Genomic DNA, 18767 nt, shown 5'->3' with positions numbered 1-18767 from the left:
CAGTTGAGTTGACAGGTTTCCGCTGACTCACACAGTCAAAACGGCGGGTTCCTACGCCAAAGCAAACAGAGACAAACCAAGGGATGAGCAAGTGTCTGTCAATTTGTCAAGCTGTCAGGGCAGGGTTCCTAATTTAAACCAACATCAGTAAACACAGAATAGTGGCATTACTGTGTCAAATTAAAGGCTAACAGAATCGAATGCCAGGCGTGGCCAGCTCACTTTTCGGATTTCTGTTTCTGGCTCGGTGCTAACCCTTTGGTGTGTCCCAGTTATGGCCCTTTGCCTGGCAGAGGCTCTACTTCATGTCACTTTGTCAGATATTTATTTCACGCCCACTCTGTCCCAGCCCTGTGCCGGCTGCTGGGGGTACAGTGGTGAACGAGGCAGAAAGTCTGGACACTAAAGAGGTATCTTATTTTATCACCTCTGAGGCACCACTGTTTTAGACACGGCTAAGAAAGAAAGAAAATGTTAATTATATGATGGCACAAATCTCTCATCATTTAGAATTTTTATGCTCATTGAAAGAATTCTTTTAGACTTAATTAAATGAAGATTTTATGTATTCTTTTATTTTTATACATACTGTTGTAGGGGAGGAGGACATGTCCTCTCCCCAAATGGGGGTTCGTCTGGCTGGAGAACGAATTAAATTTACATGAGACAGAATAGCAAGAGAAAATTAAACAAAGCTGTATGAGGAACCATGGCCCGGGGCCTTTCTTCCCAAAGGAAGAAAGGGCACCAAAGAAGTGGGGTGCACAGAGTGGTTATATAGCCCCCAAACGGGGTGTTTCACATGTGATTGAAATGTCCCTCCCACAATAGTCACAAGATTGCCCTGTTGACACAGTGCTTGATGGACACAGCAGGTAATGGTCTGCTATCTCGGTGGGCGTAGCAGGAGGCAAGTCTATGTCTGGAGCTGGGCAGTCACAGGTGAGCACGGCAATCAGTTCCTAGCCTAAGGAAAGATGCTTAATCCTTAAGGAATGCCAAAGTTGGGAGGGGGAGGGAAGTCAGTTACAGGAGGTTACCAGACTAGCACAATAAAATGCAGATTTTAAGTCATTGCCTTTGGTATTGATTAAGAGTTTTTGGAGAGTAGGTCATCCCCTTTCTTCTTCCTGGTACAGAGAGGGAGGCACCTTTTACAGATAGAGATTTACCTTACAAATGTAAATGTGTCCTAACAAAGGGCAAGTTCCATTCCTCCTTCCCTGTCCCAGTTTATCAAAAGCAATCAACCTCAAATAATCCTGATACCAAAGAGACATATCTTGGGGTGGCCAATTCCAGGTCCCCACACTGTCATCCTCTGTGCCATCAAGATTGTGAGCAGTGCAGCATTCCTTAGGAGAAGCCGTAAGAGTCTAGAAGCCGTTGGTGCTGGGCTCGCAGGCTGGCTCTAGACTCCCGCTTTGGGAGTGGTGCCTAGACCTGCCTGATTCACCATCACGCCGTCTCAGCCCCACCACCCTCTGGTTCCCAGGGCTTCAAAGAGCGCTCCATTCTTTTTTTTTTTTTTTTTTAAAGATTTTATTGTTTTCCTTTTTCTCCCCAAAGCCCCCCCCCACCCCGGTACATAGTTGTATATTCTTCGTTGTGGGTCCTTCTAGTTGTGGCATGTGGGACGCTGCCTCAGCGTGGTTTGATGAGCAGTGCCATGTCCGCGCCCAGGATTCGAACCAACAAAACACTGGGCCGCCTGCAGCGGAGCGCGCGAACTTAACCGCTCGGCCACGGGGCCAGCCCCCGCTCCATTCTTGTTGCTGTGATTTTCTCCCATGCAGCTGACATCCATTCTGCAAGTTTTGATGCTGGCACTTTGGACATTGGCACATGGCAATGGTAACTACTCCGCAACCACTCTCTGGTCTGGCTGGCAGCAACTATAGCATACACCTCTGGCTTGAGGGAAGTAAAACATGAAGGAAGTAGCACCTTTGAATCAGTGAAGTGTGTTTAGTGTGAGGGTGATGAGCATCGTGAAGGAGGAAAAAAAGGATGCTGTGAGCACTGATAACGGGGGTCCTCCCCAGTCTGTGTGTCAGGAAGGAAAGAACCTCCAAGCTGACACCTGAGCACAGGAAGGGGGAAGGCAGGAGGAAAAAGCAAGAAGAGTGTTCTGGAGGAGGGAAGAGCCTGCACAAAGGCCCAGAGTGGAGAGTTTGAAAAAAATTCTTAATCAGTTCACAAAATGGACTATTTGGTAGTGGTTCAGTTTGGAAGAACTGTTAGCCACTGAAACAAGTTAGTAGTGGTTCTGACAACCTCTCCGTCATTGTCAGCTGTCTCATGGAAACTGCTGGAGGAATTAATGATGCACGAGCATGTTACTTTACCTGTTTCATCTGGATCTTCCAAGGAAGACGTTTTATAGGTCTAGAATTTTATTTTTGTTTTTGAGATTTTATGTTATTACACAAATATGATTAGAGTAGCATTAATATAATTAGATCCGAAAAATTATTAAAAAACAAAAGTCCCCCCTCGGCCCACTATTCCATAAATTCCATACACCATCTGTTTTGGTCCTTGTCTAAGTGTATATGTGAAATTTGCAGGGCTGATCCTACTGATTACAATCATGGATTCTGCTTCCTCTTATTTTTGTATTTCAAAATCCAATATTTAGTGACATGTCTCTGTTTCTATAAAGTCTTCATAATTGTTCAGTAATATATACAATCATCTAAGTGGATATTCTTTAATTTACTTAACCCTTAACTTTTGAACATGTAGCTTGCTTTTGAGCTTTTAGCTGCCATAAATGATATTACATTGAATATTTGCAGGGGTTTGCAAATTACAGCCTGCTGCCCAAATCCAGCCTGCCACCTGTTTTTGTAAATAAAGTTTTATTGGAACAGAGACAAACCCATTCTTTTATGTATTGCATACGGGTACTTTTGTACTACAATGGCAGCGTTGAGTAGTTGCGATAGAGATTGTATGGCCCTCAAACCCTAATATATTTACTATATGATCCTTTACCAAAAAAATTTGCCAGGGCTGTCCCGGTGGCCTAATGGTTAAGTCTGTGCACTCCGCTTCAGCAGCCTGGGGTTTGCAGGTTCAGACCCCAGGCACCGACCTAGCACTGCTTGTCAAGCCATGCTGTGGTGGCATCCCACACACGAAATAGAGGAAGATTGGCACAGATGTCAGCTCAGGGCCAATCTGCCTCACACAAAAAAAACTTGCCAACCCCTGTTTCACAGTGTGTAGTAGAGCTTTCTTCTGACTAGAGGTATTTAAGACAGATTCTGATAGATCTGTTATTTTGTTAATTTCAAAACAATTTCTAATTTACAGCAAGAATGTGGTCCACATAGACAGTGACGCGTCAGGAGAACAAATGAATGAACCACTTCATCGACCATTACAAGATTATAATAATTAGAAGCTATTATTAAAGCAACTTTGGCCCATTTTGTTTGTACTCAGAGTTTACTAATTTACGTCTCCATTGTAACCCGCTAGTAGTACCCAGTTCATTCACAGCATTTCTCACAGTTCTTAATTGTATTAGTGTAATGCTAGTGGCTGTAACAAATGAACCCTCAGATTTCAGTGGCTTAACACAATGGCCTTTCCCCCAGCTTGTTCCCTGGCTAGGCACCTCTTCTCAGCTATAGCTCTATGCTTTGGAAGGAGAACAGACTTTTGATATCACTTATATCACTTAGCCATCTCTGCTACAATTACTATTTTTTAAAGTTATTTTTTAAATAGATAATATATATATTAAAAATATACATACTATATTTAATATATAGTATATATTGTATATCTAATAATGTATATATTCACATGGTTCAGTTCAAAATCCACAAAGTCTAAAAAGGATAAACTGGGAAAAGTTTCCCCACATCTCGGTTTGGCTGCCACCCTTCCCAGGTGGTGACATTGTCTCCATGGTTTGGGTATACTCCCTGTTCTGCACCTTGCTTTTTTTTTTTTTTTTTTTTTTTTTGAGGAAGATTAGCCCTGAGCTAACATCTGCCAATCCTCCTCTTTTTTCTGAGGAAGACTGGCCCTGAGCTAACATCCGTGCCCATCTTCCTCTACTTTATATGTGGGACGCCTGCCACAGCATGGCTTGACAAGTGGTGCCGTGTCTGCACCTGGGATCTGAACTGGCGAACCCGGGGCCGCCGAAGTGGAACGTGTAAACTTAACTGGGCTGGCCCCTGCACCTCGCTTTTTAACGTTTTTATTATGGGGAATTTTCAACATAACCATATTGAGAATTTTATAGTGACCCCACACCCATCACCCAGCTAAAACAGTTATCAACACATGGCCAGTCTTGTTTCATCTAAGTCTCCCATCCACCCCATGGATTATTGTGAAGCAAATCCTAGACTCTGTATTTCAGTATGCATTCTTTTTATAATGAATACTAATATTACTATTGTCACAGCTTAAAAAACTCACAGTAATTCCTTAACATCATCAAATATCCAGTCTGTTCAGGTTTCCCCAGTTGTGTGTGTGTCTTTAAACAACTGGTTGGTTCAAATCAGGATCCAAATAAAAACCACACATTGTATTTCATGCAAGTGTCTCTCAAGTCTCTTTTAGTCTATGGGTTCCTCCCCCTCCTTCTTTTTCCTTTCAGTTTATTTCTTGAATAAATCTGGTCATTCATTCCTATGGTTCATTCCCACTGAGTAGATGGGTCTGAGTGCATCCCTGTGGTGTCATTAACAGGTTCTCCAGTCCCCTCTGTTGCCTGCAAGTTTGCAGTTAGATCTAAAGCTTCATCAGATTCAGATTTGTTTGGCTTGTGTGTTACAAGACCACTTCATGGGTGGTGATGTGTTTCCAGCAGGGGATAGATAATGTCTGGTTATCTCTGTTTTCTTGGTGTTAAGATTGGTCGGTGGGCTCAGGTGTTATTACTCAGATGCCTCCATGATAAAGTGCACACCTTGCTTTTTTGATAGTTTTCACCTTGCTATTTTCATTTAAGAGTATATATTTGAATTCATAGCTTGGGGTTCTGTAGCTCATAATCATTTATTTGCTTCTTTCCCCCCTTAATATCTGCCCTTTCACTGCCATGGGGGCTGGGAAGATGTTTCAGAGTCTATTTGCAGGCACCTCGCCACCGCATCCTAATGACCAGTCTAAGCTTTCTCCTTTCAATTTTCATTCTTACCTTTGCATTGGCTTTGCAAGTTTGCATCTTCCTTGTTGCCCTTCATGATGGTACTTCAACACTGTATTCATAGGTCCTTTTTGGTGCAAATCTCTGCTCTTCCCTTCATCTTTGACATTTCTTACAAAGTCTCCTTTTATTGCCTTCTTGCTTTAGGAAGAGGTAAAGTACAAATTACTAAGATAATAAATATTCAGATTGCACAGACCATCTGTCCATGAACAAATGTCCAGTGTAAGTCAATATTAATTTCCGTTCCTCAGGGCCAAGGGGAAAGGTGAAGAAAAATAAGGCTGACGGAGTAGTGGTTTCTATTGAGTTTCTAATTCACACACAGAAAGAGACTCCTTCCAGAAAATTCAGCTAAGGAAGAAGAAAGGGTAACTCAAGACTGTGATGACATGGGGCCTGCAGATTGTTTACCGTAATAGAATTGTTCCACGGACCCCCACTAGGGTTCTATTTTGCATTTAATCCGTGTAGAGCATGTAATACGTGCCAGGCGCTGTGCTTAGTGCTTTTCAGGTATTATCTCAGATGAGGTAACCCTCTAAATGGGGTGCTGTTTGTCATCTCCACTTTCCAGATGGGAAAACTGAGACTCTGGGAGGTTATGTAGCTTTTCCAGGGCGCACAGCTAGTAAGAGAATGGGGAATCCCACTACTTGAGTGAGATCTTAGATTAGTCACCAAACCTTTCTGGGCCTTAGTTTGCTCATCTGTGAAGTGGGGATGATGATATTGCCTGGTCCCGAGGGTTACTGTGCAGAACCTACGTGAACTGTTTGAGCTCTGAGTAAATGTTAGTTATTACTCTGTTATCTCCTTTCAATGTCCTGGTGAGATCTTTAATCCTTTCCCCAGAAATCAGCTGGATCTGTTCTTAATATGCATAATAGTCCTGTTTCCTACAAGGTCTTCAACCTTTTTTCCTCTTTGCATGTCCTCGTCTTATTTCTACGAGTCTGCACTGGTCCTTTCGATGGAATGTTAGATTGGCACAGGTCAGCGTCTGAATGAGGAGAGAATCCACTCTTCATTCAGGATATGGCAGAGGTTTTATTCTGCATTTAGCTGTCAGATGTAGAGCGTGTAATACATGCCAGGCTCATATTTTTACCTACAAGAAAGGCATCCAGGTGATGAAGGAAGAACATCAGGTTGGCTCTTGTCCCTGCTCCCCATCAGCTGAGTGACCCTGGATGAATCATGGCCCTTTTCTTGGTCTCAGATTTCTCTTCTGTGAAGTAAGAGGAAAATTTTCAAGATCACTGTTCTTCCAGTCATTATATATATGCATGTATGTGCTGGGTCAGAATATGAATTGCTGAGCAAGTTCCAAAAAGCCTGGGCATTGGTGCAGATGAGCTGTGGGTGTTGCAGGCTGTGCCATTCCTACATCAGGGGCATTTCTGGAAGGTTCTTCTGTTGGTATCAAGAAATTCCAGGGCAGAGAAAGTTAGAGTTCTGAAGAACCCCATGGAAATGCCGTAGTGAAGTTTTTACGAAGCTAGTGAGGGCTGGGGCCTCTAACTGTCATCTCATGTCCACAACCTGTCATCCTGTGGTTTCACAGTATCATTGGACCATCTCTCTGCAGTCTTTTTTTTTTTCCCCCCCAATTTTTGGGGGTTTTTTAAGGGTTTTTTTTTTTTTTTTGCTAACAGCTTTGTTGAGATATAATTCACATACCATACAGTTCATCCATTTAAAGTATACAATTCATTGGTTTTTAGTATATTCACAGAATATGTACTACTGTCACCACAATCAATTTCAGAACTTCTAGCACAGTTCTGTGCATTTTGACAAATGCACAGAATCATCAGTTGTTTCTTCCTTTTCATTCTGTATGCCTTGCATTTCTTTTTCTTACCTGATTGCAATTTCCAGCACTATGTTGAATGAGAGTGATGCGAGAGGACATCCTTTCCTGTTCCCTGTCTTTGGGGAAAAGCATGCAATCTCTCATCACTAAGTAGGATATTAGCTGAGGGGTTTTCTTGTGGATGCCCTTTATCAGGTTAAGGAAGTTCCCTGTGTAGGGGAGAAAGACATTTCCTCTACCCAGTGTGGGTTCTTCTGGCCGGAGAACGAATTAAATTCACATGAAACAGAATAGCACGAGAAAATGAAACAAAGCTTTATAACATGTATACATGGGAGAGGCTCAGGCAACCTGAGCAACTCGCCAAAATGGCTGAAGCCCCCACCTTAAATATCATATCCAGCTAAAGACAAAGGGGGATGTTGGGGGTGGAGGGGGAGTCGATCATGGGAGATTACCACACAAGTACAGTAAACAAATGCAGATTTAAGTCCTTGCCTTCCCCATTGATTAAGAGTTTCTGGACATAACATCATCCCCCCTTCTTCCTGGTAGAGAGAGGGAGGCACCTTTACAGATAGAGATTTCCTTTACAATGTAAACGCCTCCTAACAAAGGGCAAGCAAGTTCCACTCCTCAGAGCCTCCTTCCCATCTGTAGTTTGTTAAAAGTAACCAGCCCCAAATAATCCTCATGCCAAAGAGATGTATCTTGGGGTGGCCAATTCCAGTCCCCCACACCTGCTATCCTAGTTTGCTGAAAGTTTTTTTTTTTTTAATTAAGATTATGATACATTACAACCTTGTGAGATTTCAGTTGTACAATATTGTCAGTCATGTTGTGGGTACACCACTTCACCCTTTGTGCCCTCCCCCCACCCCCCACCCCTCCCCTGGTAACCACCAATCAGTTCTCCTTGTCTATATGTTAACTTCCACCTATGAGTGGAGTCATATAGAGTTCGTCTTTCTCTGTCTGGCTTATTTCGCTTAACATAATACCCTCAAGGTCCATCCATGTTGATGCGAATGGAACAATTTTGTCCTTTTTTATGGCTGAGTAGTATTCCATTGTGTATATATACCACATCTTCTTTATCCAATCATCAGTTTCTGGGCATTTAGGTTGGTTCCACGTCTTGGCTATTGTAAATAATGCTGCGATGAACATAGGGGTGCATGGGACTCTTGGGATTGCTGATTTCAAGTTCTTAGGATAGATACCCAGTAATGGGATGGCTGGGTCATAGGGTATTTCTATTTTTAACTTTTTGAGAAATCTCCATACTGTTGTCCATAGTGGCTACACTAGTTTGCATTCCCACCAACAGTGTATGAGGGTTCCTTTTTCTTCACAACCTCTCCAACATTTGTCACTCTTGGTTTTGGATGTTTTTGCCAATCTAACGGGTGTAAGGTGATATCTTAGTGTAGTTTTTATTTGCATTTCCCTGATGATTAGTGATGATGAACATCTTTTCATGTGTCTATTGGTCATAGTTATATCTTCTTTGGAGAAATGTCTGTTCATGTCCTCTGCCCATTTTTTGATCAGGTTGTTTGTTTTTTTGTTGTTAAGCTGTATGAGTTCTTTGTATATTATGGAGATTAACCCTTTGTTGGATAAGTAGCTTGTAAATATTTTTTCCCGATTAGTGGGCTGTTTTTCGTTTCAATCCTGTTTTCCCTTGCCTTGAAGAAGCTCTTTAGTCTGATGAAGTCCCATTTGTTTATTCTTTCTATTGTTTCCCTCATCTGAGGAGTTATAGCGTCCGAAAAGATTCTTTTGAAACTGATGTCAAAGAGTGTACTGCCTATATTCTCTTCTAGAAGACTTACTGTTTCAGGCCTAATCTTCAGGTCTTTGATCCATTTTGAGTTTATTTTTGTGAAGGGTTAAAAAGAATGGTCAATTTTCAATCTTTTGCATGTGGCTGTCCAGTTTTCCCAGCACCATTTGTTGAAGAGACTTTCTTTTCTCCATTGTATGCCCTCAGCTCCTTTGTCAAAGATTAGCTGTCCGTAGTTGTATGGTTTTATCTCTGGGCTTTCAATTCTGTTCCATTGATCTGTGCACCTGTTTTTGTACCAGTACCATGCTGTTTTGATCACTGTAGCTTTGTAGTATGTTTTGAAATCGGGGATTGTGATGCCTCTGGCTTTGTTCTTCTTGCTCAGGATTGCTTTAGCAATTCGGGGTCTTTTGTTGCCCCATATGAATTTTAGGATTCTTTGTTCAATTTCTGTAAAGAATGTCCTTAGGATTCTGATTGGGATAGCGTTGAACCTGTAGATTGCTTTAGGTAGTATGGACATTTTAACTATGTTTATTCTTCCAATCCATGTGCATGGAATGTCTTTCCATCTCTTTATGTCGTCGTCAATTTGTTTCAAGAAAGTCTTGTAGTTTTCATTGTATAAATCTTTCACTTCCTTTGTTAAATTTATCCCTAGGTATTTTATTCTTTTCATTGCGATTGTGAATGGGATTGAGTTCTTGAGTTCTTTTTCTGTTAGTTCATTGTTAGTGTATAGAAATGCTACTGATTTATGTATGTTGATTTTGTACCCTGCAACTTTGCTGTAGCTGTTGATTGTTTCTAATAGTTTTCCTATGGATTCTTTGGGGTTTTCTATATATAAGATCATGTCGTCTGCAAGCAGGGAGGGTTTTACTTCTTCGTTGCCTATTTGGATACCTTTTATTTCTTTCTCCTGCCAAATTGCTCTGGCCAACACCTCCAGTACTATGTTGAATAGGAGTGGTGAAAGTGGGCACCCTTGTCTTGTTCCTGTCCTCAGAGGGATGGCTTTCAGTTTTTGTCTGTTGAGTATGATGTTGGCTGTGGGTCTGTCACATATGGCCTTTATTATGTTGAGGTACTTTCCTTCTATACCCATTTTATTGAGGGTTTTTATCATAAATGGATGTTGGATCTTGTCAAATGCTTTCTCTGCATCTATTGAGATGATCATGTGGTTTTTGTTTCTCAATTTGTTAATGTAGTGTATCACATTGATTGACTTGCGGATGTTGAAGCATCCCTGTGTCCCTGGTATAAATCCCACTTGATCATGGTGTATAATCTTTTTGATGTATTGCTGTATTCGGTTTGCCAAAATTTTGTTGAGGATTTTTGCATCTATGTTCATCAGTGATATCGGCCTGTAGTTTTCCTTCTTTGTGTTGTCCTTGTCAGGTTTGGGGATCAGAGTGATGTTGGCTTCATAGAATGTGTTAGGGAGTACTCCATCTTCCTCTATTTTCTGGAATAGTTTGAGAAGAATAGGTATTAAGTCTTCTTTGAATGTTTGGTAGAATTCTCCAGAGAAGCCGTCTGGTCCTGGACTCTTATTTTTGGGGAGGTTTTTTATTACCATTTCTATTTCTTTACTTGTGATTGGCCTATTCAGGTTCTCCATTTCTTCCTGATTCAGTTTGGGGAGGTTGTAAGAGTCTAGGAATTTGTCCATTTCTTCTAGGTTGTTCAATTTGTTGGCATATAGTTTTTCATAGTATTCTCTTATGATCCCTTGTATTTCTTTGGTATCTGTTGTGATTTCTCCTCTCTCATTCCTAATTTTATTTATTTGAGATTTCTCTCTTCTTTTCTTGGTGAGTCTGGCTAAGGGTTTGTCAATTTTGTTAATTTTTTCGAAGAACCAACTCTTTGTTTCATTGATCCTTTCTACTGTCTTTTTTGTTTCAATATCGTTTATTTCTGCTCTTATTTTTATTATTTCCCTCCTTCTACTGACTCTGGGCTTTGTTCTTCTTTTTCTAGTTCTGTTAGGTGTCGTTTGAGGTTGCTTATGTGAGCTTTTTCTTGTTTAGTGAGGTGAACCTGTATTGCGATGAGTTTCCCTCTTAGGACTGCTTTTGCTGCATCCCAAATGATTTGGTATGACGTGTTCTCATTTTCATTCGTCTCCAGATAATATTTGATTTCTTCTTTAGCTTCTTCAATAATCCATTGTTTGTTCAGTAGCGTGTTGTTTAGTTTCCACATTTTTGCACCTTTCTCTGCTTTATTCTTGTAGTTGATTTCTAGTTTCATAGCATTATGATGAGAAAAGATGCTTGATATTATTTCAACTCTCTTGTATTTATTGGTGCTTGCTTTGTTTCCCAAAGTATGGTCAATCCTTGAGAATGTTCCATGGCACTTGAGAAGAATGTGTAACCTGCTGTTTTTGGATGAAGTGTCCTATATATATCTATTAAGTCCATCTGGTCTAATTTTTCATTTAATTCTATAATTTCCTTGTTGATTTTCTGTCTGGATGTTCTATCCATTGGTGTTAATGGGGTGTTGAGGTCCGCTACTATTATTGTATTGTTGTTGATGTCTTCTTTTAGTTCTGTTAAGAGTTGCTTTACAAATTTTGGTGCTCCTGTGTTGGGTACGTATATATTTATAAGTGTTATGTCGTCTTGGTGGAGAGTCCCTTTTATCATTATATACTGTCCCTCTTTGTCTTTCTTTATCTGTTTTGCTTTGAAGTCTACTTTGTCTGATATTAGTATAGTGACACCTGCTTTCTTTTGTTCATTATTAGCTTGGAGTATTGTTCTCCATCCCTTCACTCTGAGTCTGTGTTTGTCTTTGGGGCTGAGGTGTGTTTCCTGGAGGCAGCATATTGTTGGGTCTTGTTCTTTGATCCATCCTGCCACTCTGTGTCTTTTGATTGGAGAGTTCAATCCATTTACATTTAGAGTGATTACTGAAATGTGGGGGCCTACCACTACCATTTTATGTCTTGTTTTCCGGTTTTCTTCAATTTCCTTTGTTTCTCGTCCCATGGTTTAATCTGTTCTGATGAAGAGCTGCTATTCTCTGTTGTTGTCCTTCTACTTATCTTCTTTGCTCTTGGTTTTGTAGCCCCTTTCCTTTTTTTGATTTTTCAGGAATGAGGGTTTTCCTGAGCATTTCTTGAAGAGGAGGTTTTGTGGCAATGAACTCCCTTAATTTTTGTTTATCTGGGAAAGTTTTTATTTCTCCATCGTATTTGAAGGATATTTTCGCTGGGTAGAGAATTCTCAGCTGCAGGTTTTTGTCCTTCGGGATTTTGAATATATCATTCCACTCTCTTCTAGCCTGTAAAGTTTCTGCTGAGAAATCTGCTGATAGCCTGATGGGGGTTCCTTTGTAGGTTTATTTCTTCTGGCTGGCTGCCCTTATTATTTTCTCCTTGTCGTTGTCTTTTGCTGTCTTCACCACTATATGCCTTGGGGTTGGTCTTCTTGCATTGATAAAGTTTGGAGATCTATTGGCTTCTGTCACATGAAGTTCCATCTCTCTCCCCAGGTTTGGGAACTTCTCAGCCATTATTTCTTTGAATAGGCTTTCTGCCCCCTTCTCCCTCTCTTCTCCCTCTGGTATACCTATAATCCTTAGCTGCATCTCCTAATTGCGTCAGATAATTCTCAGAGAGTTTCTTCATTTCTTTTTAGTCTTAGTTCTCTCTCATCCTCTGCCTGCAGCATTTCTGCAGCATTTCTATATTCCTATCTTCCAAATTGCTAATTCTTTCCTCCATATTATTGGCCCTACTGTTCAGTGCATCTAGATTTTTCTTAATCTCCTCTATTGTGTTCTTCATTTCCAGTATTTCTGTTTAGTTCTTCTTTATAGTATCAAACTCTTTTGTGATGTAGCTCCTGAACTCGTTGAGTTGTCTATCTGAATTCTCTTTTAACTCATTGAGTTTTTAATGATGGCTGTTTTGAAGTCATCATCATTTAGGTTATATATTTCATTGTCTTTTGGATTGTTTTCTGTGTATTTGTCATTTTCCTTCTGTTCTGGAGATTTAATATATTTTTTCATGTTGCTTGATGGTGTAGATTTAGAGTTTAGTTACTGCTTCCGCTTGTTTCTACTGGTGTGGTGGGGGAACAGCTGTTTATACTGCACCAACCAGGAACCCTATCAGCTGTTGCTAACTGGGCCTGGGCCCCTCCTCATAGTCACAGTGATCCTGTGGGTTCCCTCTTCCGCTGTGGGGGCCGTCACAAGGGGGCTTCAGGCTGCTGGTGCCTACTGTTGCAGACCACCTAGACGTGCTCCCTCCTTAGGGTCTGCAGCGGTGTTATGGGCTTTCCCAGCGGCCAGGGGCAGGATCACTTATATTTGCAGCTCTGTCACTGTCGGCGCCCACAAAATCTCACTTGTCCACTATGGATCACAGCAGAGCTATGGGCATCTTCTGCAGTCTGTGGTTAGCTCACCTAGCTATGCTACGTTTGTCCCAGGGTCTTCCAGCCTTGTGGTTGCCAGGTGGGTGCTCTCTACTAGTGCTGTGCAGAGGCTATCGCTGAGGCTGCTGTGAGACTGTAGAGTTTCCCCCTGGGCCACGAAGCCGGGTCACTGGAACTCCACCCAGCCCCAGTCCTCTCCCCCAGGATCTCGGGGAGCCCTTTGCCCTGTCTGGGGGATAGCCGGAGACCTTGAGTTCAGTGGCAGCTGGCCGGCTGCTGCCTTGCCTGGGATTCTCCTCTTCGGGACCCTCCCGGCATTGTGGGTGCTGGGCGCGGCCTCTCTGCTATTTGCAGGTAGAGGCTATGCCTGCTGCCAGAACAGAAGCCCAGAGTTTCCCCCTGGGCTGCGGCGTTAGCCGCCGGAACTCCACCCAGCCCCAGACCGCTCCCAGGAGATCTCCAGTAGCCCTGTGCCCCAACCGGGCAATAGCTGCAGTTAGTGGGGCCAGCGGCGGCAACTGGCGGGCTGCTGCCCCGTCTGGGATTCTCTCCGGGAGCCTCCCGGCGTTGTGGATGCTGGGTGGGGCCTCTCCACTAATGGCAGGTAGAGACTTTGCCTGCTGCCCAGACGGAACTCTGGAGTTTCCCCCTGGGCCGCAGAGCCAGCTGCTGGAGCTCCACCCAGCCCCAGTCCTGTCCCAGGAGATCTCCGGTAGTCCCGAGCCTGGATCGGGCGACAGCCGCAGTCCGTGAGACCGGCGGTGGCAGCTGGCGGGCCGCCACGCCGTTTGGGATTCTCTCCAGGAGCCTCCTGGCATTGTGGATGCTGGGTGGGGCCTCTCCACTAATGGCAGGTAGGGGTTTTCCCCGCTGCCTCCTGTGTGTAACTCTGGAGCTTCCCTCTGGGCTTAGGTGTAATTGTGGGGGGCTTAGGTAGGGCTCTGGTCACCTATTTCCACCGTTGCTCCTCTGGTGTGTGCTCCCTCCTGCCCTAGGTGTGTGGCGATGTTCTGGGGGCATCCGCTGGAAGAAAGCCACTTGCAGGTACTAGGCTGTTTGGGGTCGGGGTTGGAGAGTTTTCACCTATCTCCACCTCCTCCCAGAGGGAAGTCCATCCGCCTTCCAATGTATAGCAGCGTGGGTCTCTCAGGCATCCTGAGATGCTATATGGATATCCTTTGTTAAGCGATGAATGTCCAATTAGTTGTAGATTCGAAGGGGGAGAAACAAAGAAGACTACTCACGCCGCCATCTTCAATCTCCTCTGCTGAAAGTTTTTATCATGAATGGATATTGAATTTTGTCAAATGCTTTTTCTGTATTAATTGATATGAATATTTGGTTTTCCTTCTTTGATCTGTTAATATGGTGCATACATTGATTTTCAAATGTTGAACTAGTCATGTGTTCCATGAATAAACTTTAGTTACTTGTTGTGCATTTATATATTTTTATATATTGTTGGATTAGATTTGCTAGTTTTTGTTTTTTTCCTGAGGAAGGTGCACCCTGAGCTAATGGCCGCTACCAATCTTCCTCTTTTTTTTTTTTTTTTTTTTTTTTTGCTTGAGGAAGATTAGCTCTGAGCTAACATCTGTGCCAGCCTTCCTCTACTTTTTATATGTGGGATGCCTCCTCAGCATGGCTGATGAGTGGAGTATGTCTGCACCAGAGATCTGAACCTGAGAACCTGGGCCACTGAAATGAAGCACACGGAACTTTAACCACTCGGCCATGGGGCCAGGCCCATGAGTTGCTAATGTTTGTTGAGGGTTTCTGATAGCCTGGCAAGAGTTTATCTATAAACCTGCTAATGACCCAGCCCACTTTCAGTCCTTCCCTTTGAGACATTCACTTAACTCACGGTCTGTGTGGGTTCTTCTGAATCCTTGTGTCTTTCCGCTTCCTGTGGTTGCTGTTCTTTTTGACTTTACCTGTTTCTCACTTCTGCTCACATGTTGGAAAAGCATGAAATTAGGAAACTCAATTCAGAAACAGGATATATGAAGAAGCATTTCAGTCCGGTAGCTAGATTCACGTTGATTTGCCTCACCTTACTGAAGTCCTACTGAACGCCAGGCCCCGGTTTCTGCCCTCGGGAGACAGGGGTGTCTGTGCTGTGTGTGTCTGAGTGGGCCAGTTCTCAGGGAGCAGGTGCGTGAGAGGAGCCTTTGTTCAGGACCAGCCTTTTGTTCAGTCTCTTTCACGTTCCTGTCCTCCTTCCTTCCTCTGAAGCCATCCAGACCGAGACAGAGGCAGGGCTGCTGCCTGGGGACTGAAAGGCCCTCTTTGTCTTCCACGGGGCAACAAGGAGGCCTCAGGGTGACCTGCAGGCTGGGTGAGGGGAAATGGAAGGAGTGGCCGGGTTCCAGCCTTACGTACCAAGGTATTTTGAATAAATGAAGGCCAAGAGGGTGGGGAACTTTCGAAGGGAGAGCTTTGTTTTCAGCTGCCACTCAGATGACTCAAAAGTGAGCAAGCAAAGGAGAATGCAGGCCTGCCTTCTGAAATGACGTTGCTGACCCCGGGGACGCAGGTCACAGTGATCGTGCCTTTGAGCGGGGACAAGGTAGCTGGAGGAGGGAGGAGGAAAGGGCGAGGCGTCCATGCCCCAGCCCTGTGGTCCTGCCCGTCTAAGGGGGCAGCTCCCCACGGCAGGCTTTCCGCTCCCTAGGAGCGCAGGCAGCCGGAGCGCAGGCGGGAGGGGCTCTCTCGGGGGAGTTGTTCTCCAGAACTGGGCTGGAGAGCAGCAGAGGAGGACAGCACAGCCGACGGCCTGCAGGAGGGGTGAGGCCTGGCGCGTTTTTCTCTAATCGGTGGTTTCGTATGTGGAAGTGTTTGGACAGATGAAGTTGCTGCTCATTTTGAGCATATTGTCAGCAATCTCAGGAATCCGGGGCAGCCCCCTCCCTACCCAGCTCTCAGGGAGAGTTTCTTGTTGGAAACCTGCCAGCTGCACGGATCCTGGGATTGGAGGGGGGTCTGCTCCCCACATCACCATGCAGCCTGGATTCTCAGAGGCTCCCCTGGGATGTCCATGCCACCTGCTGCCCTCCTCCTGCCGTCTCCTCTGGCTGGTGTTCTGATTCTCGTCCTCGTTACCTTGCTGGGACTGACACAGCCTCCTCCTACCAAACCTCTGAGTCTCTTCTTCCCCATCTCCAGTCCACCTGCTACTAGGATAGTTTTCTGAAAGTGTGGTTCTGTCCGTGACTCTTTTCTGCTCAGTAACCTACACTGGCTCCCCATTGCCCGTCAGTAGTGTCTGCTTTCTCAGCCTGGAATCTGATGTCCCGCTTTTCCCTGCCAGCTTTGTTCCCATCACACCCTTCACACGCATGTGGGGTTTGCCTAAAATGGACAACTCAGCTGCTCCCAGATACTCCTCGTGGTTTTCCACCCCTATGCTTTCCCTTACTGTGTTCTCTCTGCTGGAAGCCTCCATTTCCCCTTCTCTGTATATTCAAATCCTGCCTCCTGTGGAGTCCACAGAAGGGCTGTATCTGCTCCTCACAGAGGACGTGCCTGACCTCCTCCCTCCTCTGAGCATCCTTCCTCACAAATTGTACCTCCCTGACAGCATTTATCCCATTTTCTTTTTCTTTCTTTCTTTTTTTTTTTTTGGTGAGGAAGATTGCCCCTGAGCTCTGCCAACTTCCTCTATTTTGTATGTGGGATGCCACCAAAGCAAGGCTTAATAAGTGGTCTGTAGGTCTGCGCCAGAATCCAAATATGTGAACTTAACCACTATGCCACTGGGCCAGCTCCCCTGTTTTCTTTTAAGGCACTTGTGTCTGGGTCTGAAGCTCCTCACCCTTTAGGTCAGGGCCTTTGTCTAAGCTGTCCTTATATTGTGCTCATCTCCTGGTGACAACTCCCTGCACTTGGAAGGATTGCTGTTTAGGTGCTACTCTGTACCAGGAGTTTCTCAAACATCCCATCAACTCTTCCCAACAAACCTCTCAAAGGAGTTTTTTTTTTTTTTTTTTGAGGAAGACTAGCTCTGAGCTAACTGCTGCCAATCCTCCTCTTTTTGCTGAGGAAGACTGGCCCTGAGCTAACATCCATGCCCATCTTCCTCTACTTTATATGTGGGACGCCTACCACAGCATGGCCTGCCAAGCAGTGCCATGTCTGCATCAAACTGGCGAACCCTGGGCCACCAAAGCGGAACGTGCGAACTTAACCGCTGTGCCACCGGGCTGGCCCCCTCAAAGGAGTTTTAATGCCTCATTTTTGTTGAGTATGTACTAGAGCACTACCAGGCTGTTCTAAATGTTTTGCCTGACTTAGCTCATTTAATCCTCATATCAACTCTGTGTGATAGGTTTTTTATCCCCATTTTAAAGACGGGGAAACTGAGGCCCAGGCAGTGAACTGGCCCACTAGTACAGTTGTTCACTGATACCAAAATCCTTAGACACCGGAGTTCCTCCATCCCTGTGGGTCCTGCGTCTGCGGATTCTACCAACCGTGGATTGACAATACTCGTATACTGTAGTATGTTCAACCTGTGGTTGGTTGAATGTGCAGATGCAGAACTGGCAGATACGGAGGGCTGATGTAACGGTGTTTGCTAAACCACTGTTTGACCTGTGGGGATTCTAGCCATGCTGTGTTGCTTCCGATCAACTCTGCTTACTCTGATCGGAGGCCAGCCTTTGGCCAACACTCAGACTTCTTCTCCACTCCTTACTGGGTACCACATGATGATCATACATCCTTAACAACTGTGGTTTTCCATCAGTGACACATGCTTACAATCCCTTAATGATTCTTGTGTACTTGTTTTGTCATTTTTTTATCCCAGACTAATTTCTTCTTCCCCAGGCTGGCACTCTTGGCGTTAGGCTGCCTGGGTTTTTAATCAAAGCATCCCACACCCATGTTCTCGGATTCAACAGGCGCTTACTTCTGGCACATGCCCAGGGCTGGATGCCAGGCCTCCTGCTGAGACAGGCCCCACAGCTTCTCCAAATATTTACTTCCCCAGGACAGTGGCCAAAGTACTGAGCAGCGTGACTATTTCTCCTGCATCGAAGTTTCCTTAGGAGTGTCTTTGGCAAAGTGGAAACAGGGTAGCCTTGGATCCCTAGTGCTAAGCACAGGGCTGGGAACATGGTTGGTACTCAATAATCACTGAATAAATAAGTTTGTTTTTTCTTTCTGCTTTAAAACTAGAGTTGCCTGACTGGGAAACCAGGGAAATTCTGAAGACAGATGTATCAGGTAGCTTTCGCTGTGTGACAAATAGTCATAAAAGCTTGGTGGCATACAGCAGTAAGTGTTTAGTGTGCGTGTGACCGAGGTCAGCTGGGGTTGGCTCTGCTCGTCATGAACTGGGCGTGCTTCCATGTTTGGGGGTTGGCTACTGTCATCTGATCTGGGCTGGGTTCACCTGGGATAACAAGTCGCTCTGCACTGTCCACATGTCTCTCATCCTGCTGGGACCAGCAGGCTATTAGTCGGAGTAGAGAAAAGTGGTGGGAGGGTTGTGTTGTCACAAGGCACGCATTGGGCGGCATGAGCTCACCAAACTCAAAAGAACCTACCTGTGCTACAGCT

The 18767-nt window shown here is 44.3% G+C and overlaps 1 protein-coding gene across 4 annotated transcripts in view; it reads left to right on the top strand.

The window, feature by feature from the left end:
• The window catches only part of CMTM7 (CKLF like MARVEL transmembrane domain containing 7), a 60816-nt gene that overhangs the window by 14554 nt on the left and 27495 nt on the right, over positions 1-18767 (top strand). The window contains exon 1 of one of the 4 annotated variants that reach the window (XM_044754598.2): positions 15635-15771. The exons of 2 other annotated variants lie outside the window; for them this stretch is intronic. In XM_044754598.2, coding sequence (XP_044610533.1) covers positions 15712-15771 — 60 coding nt within the window. In that variant the 5' untranslated portion in view covers positions 15635-15711. Of the gene's footprint in view, positions 1-15634; positions 15772-18767 lie in introns of those variants that run through there. One more of the 4 variants, XR_011496295.1, reaches the window with a different exon arrangement.

Source organism: Equus asinus, chromosome 21, assembly GCF_041296235.1.
Source record: "Equus asinus isolate D_3611 breed Donkey chromosome 21, EquAss-T2T_v2, whole genome shotgun sequence".
NCBI lineage: Eukaryota > Metazoa > Chordata > Mammalia > Perissodactyla > Equidae > Equus > Equus asinus.
This window is presented reverse-complemented; position numbering and strand designations above follow the sequence as displayed.